The sequence below is a fragment of the Sinocyclocheilus rhinocerous genome, unplaced genomic scaffold (assembly GCF_001515625.1).
Source record: "Sinocyclocheilus rhinocerous isolate Xijiao unplaced genomic scaffold, SAMN03320098_v1.1 scaffold299, whole genome shotgun sequence".
In the NCBI taxonomy this organism is placed as follows: Eukaryota; Metazoa; Chordata; class Actinopteri; order Cypriniformes; family Cyprinidae; genus Sinocyclocheilus; species Sinocyclocheilus rhinocerous.
Window position 1 is genome coordinate 474950 of NW_015652998.1, and position 6118 is coordinate 481067.

General features: G+C 36.0%; 1 protein-coding gene across 2 annotated transcripts; it reads right to left on the reverse strand.

Moving 5' to 3' along the window:
- Positions 1-953: 953 nt before the first annotated feature.
- On the reverse strand, positions 954-5582 carry LOC107715322 (lathosterol oxidase-like). Of its 2 annotated transcripts, XM_016521407.1 has the most exons (6): positions 5483-5546; positions 5322-5376; positions 5003-5220; positions 4771-4903; positions 4434-4534; positions 954-1963 (listed from the first exon to the last, which is right to left on the reverse strand). In XM_016521407.1, the coding sequence occupies exons 3-6, from the start codon at positions 5210-5212 to the stop codon at positions 1511-1513; spliced, it is 897 nt and encodes a 298-aa protein (XP_016376893.1). In that variant the 5' UTR covers positions 5213-5220; positions 5322-5376; positions 5483-5546; the 3' UTR covers positions 954-1510. The 2 variants fall into 2 exon arrangements, with proteins under 2 accessions (XP_016376893.1, XP_016376892.1); XM_016521406.1 differs by lacking the exon at positions 5322-5376 and having other exon boundaries at positions 5483-5582.
- Positions 5583-6118: the final 536 nt, after the last annotated feature.

Genomic DNA, 6118 nt, shown 5'->3' on the forward strand with positions numbered 1-6118 from the left:
TCCTTTAAAGAAATTCTTTAAAAGAATGAGAATTAAAAGCATAATGCCATCTGATTTTCGCAGCATTTAACCTGAAGGAACCCTGCTAGCCCACCCACTTCAATACACAATAAAGCTGCCAACTTCAACTATTACCCCGATTATAAGCTTATTTTTCTTCTATAAAGCATTTTCTATAAAATATGACTGCAATGTCATGTGCATCAAATGATTTGCTCGAATGATCTGGGCTGTAGTTTAACACCGCACAGGTAACTGTTCTCCCTCCAACACACATCTTAATCAAAGTTTGCCTGCAGCTTTAACAAATGATTCAACGGCCGTTACATCTTACTTCGAATGTTAACCCCTTGCTATAACCTTTGTGGCAATACATTAGTCCTAAAAATCATAAACTGTTGCCATAGACACTAATTAGCTTGCCAGGATGAATTAAATTTGACAAACAATGCATTGCTTAGAGGTTTCTCTCCTCATTTAAATAATGAAGAACAAACATGGTTAATTTGAGTTTGTTGGTTTGTTTTACATTAATAAAGTTGTACGGTTATTCCTTCCCACACTTTATTAAACAAAAAATTAAATCTGTCTTTTTGTGATGTAACTGTGATGCAAACAAGAATTCTGGCAAAGTTGTCCTTTTCACTGATTTGGTTTGCCAATAAAACTACTAGTAACTATTTCTTCTGCACCGTTTCACAAATACCTGAATAATGTGAGATTCAACAGCATCCTCTAGTGTGGGCCATGATGCTGCACATGAATTGTTGCTATGCTACAAAGGACAATAAAATGTCAGTGTACTCAAAGCTACAATGTCTGCTATTAACAATCATGTTACTTGAGCAATCTGACTTTCGTCTCCACAATCAAGGTGTCTGTCAAGCTAAAGAATGAATTACATAACCTGACTTGACCTCAGATTTCCATGCGCAATATTACAACACCAATGAGATATACAGCTGTTTTTTTATTTGGAAAGACTGTGCATTTCATATCAAAAGCAAACCACAGAATCTATTTTAAGAAGAGATGACTGTAGATCAGCAAAAACCTTCACCAGGTCTCTGAACCGTTTATCAGTTCATAGATAAACAGAGCTATGGAGAAAGTCAGTCTTGTGTACTTTAACAACTGCTAATGGAAAGATGAACTGAGGTCATGTGAAGGGATAGTCCTGTCAATCTTCATACATTCTTTGAATGTTTATGACAACGAAATTATAGACGCTTACTTGACAGAAACCTGTTAATTTAAGTTATTCATATTAAATTACACAAAAGCAAGAATACCAACAGAGTAGCCACAGCGAATGTTACTATTTGGCAAAAATATACACATTTTGTACTTTCTTTGATCCCTTTTGTCCTTTGCACATTTTGTGCTTCCTTTTGGCAATTTTATGTATAACTGATTATTTTACTTTACTAGTATTGATGAAGAGTCTTATGAATAAGGACTTACCTTGAACCTTACCTTGAAACTCATTCATGATGCTTAATCTGCCTACCTACTCTTTCTTGACATGAACACCATTTTTATTATTAGTGTTGCCATTTACGCTGTTTGAGTTCAGCTTCCCTTTTGCCATCAGTTTTTTAATGTGGTCGTGCGGCCCCTTCCCCATCAAGGCTGAAGGGTAGCGGTAAGAGCCTCCAATGCGGTCCCACAGGGTGAAGTACTGCCCGTAGTTGTAGTCGAAGAAAAGGTGGTGGTCTGTGTGGTGAGCTGAACCGTTGATGATTTGTTCCATCAGGCTGGGCACACGGTAGTCCCCGTCATGGATGGAGATGGTCCATATGTTGACGAACACGTACAGGACTAAGTACAGAACCTTGTGTAGGGGGAAGAAAAAGGGGTAGATGTGGTATGGCAGGCCCTGAAGAAATCCGTCCACAGGGTGGAAAGCGTGGCTAGCAAATGGAGTGGGGATCTTCCACACATGATGTGGTTTGTGAAAATACTGTATATGAGGGAAAAGATAAAAAAAAGCAAGTTAGATGGAGCTGAGAGTACTACACTTTTATTGGTAGCTGAAAGCATATTCAAAATTAGATCAAATATGTTGTATTTTCACCCATGCAGGTGTGTCATTCTTACTACGTACCCATCATACGGATGGTGGATAAAATATTAAATTCACATTTTTTATAAAGATGGAAAAATATTTGTAAATTTTAGACTTTTTATTCAATATCACAAAGTTAATTAGATGAATAGTGGTGAATTTAACATCATTTCACTGCTCGGTATTAAGCTTTTGTTGTTATTTTTGCACCAGATACTGAGCAACTTTTAAAACAGTGCTGTAATAGTTAACTATATATATATATATATATATATAGTAACTGAAATAGATATAAAAATATAAATAAAACATATATAAAATTAAATATATTATATGAAAAAATTCAACTTAAAAAATGTGACGAAAAGTTGAAGCACTAAAACAGCAAAATAAAACACGAAATAAAAGCATTAAAAATTACAAAAGCACAGAAAAGTATAAAACTTGTGCAGTTATGCTAATTCAGAAGGAAAACTTTGTTGTCAGTGGACAGAAATATTACCCCGACAAGCCAATGTAAACATTTCAATTGCATTGTCTGTAAATTTGCAACAAACAAATATACAGAGGTCCTTTTTTATTAGTAGCCTACAGAACATTCTCAAAACAACCTAAAAGGACAGTTAAAAAGGGCTTAATTTTAAAAAATCGCTCAAGTTTATTCAGTGAAATCGTAGCCTTTTGAAGTTTAATCGTCATATTAATCCATATAGCAATTCTTGTCTTTCCGTCCCCAAAGACCTCTTATAATTGAGACTTTTTGTACCATTTAAGAGTTTGCATGGTCTTAAATGTAAACAGTTGAACTGAAGACGTTTTGAGGACCCGCGGAAACCCTAATAATAACATAGTCCAGTGCAAACATTTCTGTCATGCATTTGCCAAAAAGCTTTTGTTGACTATGAATTTTACCTTTGAAATTTGAGGCAAGTGCAACTCTGGCGTCCCCGTTGTTTGTGAGCAGTGGTATATTATATGAAAAAATTCAACTTAAAAAATGTGACGAAAAGTTGAAGCACTAAAACAGCAAAATAAAACCCGAAATAAAAGCATTAAAAATTACAAAAGCACAGAAAAGTATAAAACTTGTGCAGTTATGCTAATTCAGAAGGAAAACTTTGTTGTCAGTGGACAGAAATATTACCCCGACAAGCCAATGTAAACATTTCAATTGCATTGTCTGTAAATTTGCAACAAACAAATATACAGAGGTCCTTTTTTATTAGTAGCCTACAGAACATTCTCAAAACAACCTAAAAGGACAGTTAAAAAGGGCTTAATTTTAAAAAATTGTTATTCTAAATGGTACCATAAAATAACCTGGTATCTGCAGGAAATTTAAGACCTTTAAAGACCTTTTTAAGATCTGCACTTCACATTTCAGCCTATAAACAATTTTTTAAGAAAAGGGATGAGTCAAAAGTATCAATTATTATATTAATTTAAACAATTATTATCAATTAATTATTATATTAAATAACATATAAATATAACTTAGTGTCTTAATTGTTTAGATTTTTATAATGCATTAGCTTTTTGTCGATCCACTGGTTCACATTTAAAAATATGTAGTAAATATAGCAGATCGGCTTTTTGAAAGAGCAAATTCGTTCTCTGCCAGCAGGTGTCACTTTCGAAACTGCGCATATAGTGGTTTCCCCGGTAACCGCAGTACACAAAGCTGACGTGCAGCGCTCAAGTTTATTCAGTGAAATCGTAGCCTTTTGAAGTTTAATCGTCATATTAATCCATATAGCAATTCTTGTCTTTCCGTCCCCAAAGACCTCTTATAATTTAGACTTTTTGTACCATTTAAGAGTTTGCATGGCCTTAAATGTAAACAATTTAACTGAAGACGTTTTAAGGACCCGCGGAAACCCTAATAAGAACATAGTTCAGTGCAAACATTTCTGTCATGCATTTGGCAAAAAGCTTTTGTTGACTATGAATTTTACCTTTGAAATTTGAGGCAAGTGCAACTCTGGCATCCCCGTTGTTTGTGAGCAGTGGTGTGATGGCGATTTAAATAAAATACAGATTTCCAAACATATGGCTATCCCCTTGAACTTGGTAAAAAGATAATCCGTTTACCATTAGTTTTTCATTTATTATTTGCTAATGTTAATGAATGTTTACATTAGAGTGCACGTTCTACTACGCTGAAATTAACAGGGGAGCGGCTGGAAACTAGCGACCTCTCCTGGTTGGAGATAGTATTAACATCATAAACTGAAAGCAATCTTTACGTGACTTGCTTTTCAAATGTTTTAAAATTGATCATCCGAGTGTAATATGATCCAGCGGGCCGTACTAAAAGACACTGCCGGGCCGCCAGTTGCCCATCCCTGATATATATTTTAAATACCTTATAGATCAACTTGTGGTGAAGGAATCTGTGAATCCAGTAAATGCACATGTCAGTGAATAACAGGAAAGAGACCATGCTGAAAATCAGCCCTGACCATCCTGAAAAACAAGCATAAATAGTATGAGATGGTTATGCCCATAGCAACACGATTATCTAAAGCACATCTGACAGGCTGCATTACTGGCACTTTCCAAAATTAGGGCTGTCAGTTTGTTGCATCAAGATTAAATCACTTTTAATGTTGCTTGTCTACCCCTCCTTAAAATTTGAAAGCCAGTGATTTCCACACATCCAGCTTTTTCCACTACCCAATTGATAAAGCAAAAGATCTTACCGAGGGGCGATTCATCGACCCTGTCGTACAGTTTGCTGTATCCTCTGACCTCAGCGAAAAACAATGCTACTGTTGGTAGGCTGATCCAGGGCAAAGACCACAAAGCATACTTAATTTCACGTTGCACCTGGTTCTGTGGACAAAAATATAATAAATAGCATACACATATATTATATACATACATAAATATACTCCTTTTAAAGACTGTAGGTTGCTAGATGTATAAACAAACCTCCAAAAATTGAGGGTGTTGCTTTAATTTGTGATCAAAAATGAAGAAGTAGCTCAAAGCACCCAGGCCTAGATATAAGACTGCAGCACCCAGGTTGGTGACCACCATCAAGCCAATGATCTGCCGCAGAGTCTCGTCCTCAGGCCATGATGAGGGATACACATAAGGAGTGAAGAAGTAATAATCGGCAACGTTGAGCACAAGGTCCATCTTTGACCCTAAGAGTTGGGCAGAAGTGTAATTAAATGTCTAAAATGTGAATGAAGTATTATAATTCACTTGATCATCATTGCCATATTGTAACAAACACTAAAAATACAAGAAACACTCCAGTGCACTTTGCCCAATGTTGTAAATGATAACTTTGTACTTTCCTAAGACAAAATGAATAAGAAACAGATTATACAGAATGAATGTATGAATGTAGTCTTATAGTTAATATGCTGTAAATGCTGTAATTGTAGGAAACAATCAGCTCACCTGTAAAGGTGCTTTTGAAGACTCACCAGAAGAGAAAATACGTGAGGTTAAAAGCCTCAGAGAGGCCGTCCTTCTGCTCCCACTGTAGAAACACAAACGGACGCAGCCAATAGCGGCTCACTTCCTCACAGCGCGAGCCCGTTTCTTGACATCTCATTGGACAGATGCGCGATCTGGTCATGGCGTTAGTGATAGGGAGTTCAATTCCTTTCCGCGAATCGGTTCTTTCGAACGGGTCGTCTCGAAGAACCGGTTGAAAAACAGATTCAATGATTATTTGACGTCGTTACGTTTTTACATTATCACGGGGCAAACATCTTGTTCTTTGTGACTTTCTCGATTGGACTTTATTATTAAGAGTGCGTATTGTATTTTAATCTGTCCCAGTTCAGTTTGTTATAGCCGTGATTCAGCTCATAAAAAGTCGACTTGAAAATAAATATGATTTATATTTCCAATAAACAATGCTAAATTCATTTGCATCTATTTGTTGAAATGTTTTGTGCGTTTTAGTAAAAACATCTCTGCATAGAAGAACTGTTATACAGCCGTAAACATATTTCCGTTACGTTTTGTTCGTAACAATTCGTGAACGATTCAATTAGATGGGGTTTGTGAACCGGTTCAAAAGATCCA

What these genes read in the sequence shown, in the direction of transcription:
- LOC107715322 (XM_016521406.1), bottom strand. Translation starts at nt 5,212, where the DNA reads ATGGACCTTGTGCTCAACGTTGCCGATTATTACTTCTTCACTCCTTAT. An exon ending in AACACCCTCAATTTTTGGAG is followed by an intron (nt 4,904 to 5,002) that starts GTTTGTTTATAC and finishes TTTTGTCCACAG; the next exon opens with AACCAGGTGCAACGTGAAAT. An exon ending in GGTCGATGAATCGCCCCTCG is followed by an intron (nt 4,535 to 4,770) that starts GTAAGATCTTTT and finishes CTTGTTTTTCAG; the next exon opens with GATGGTCAGGGCTGATTTTC.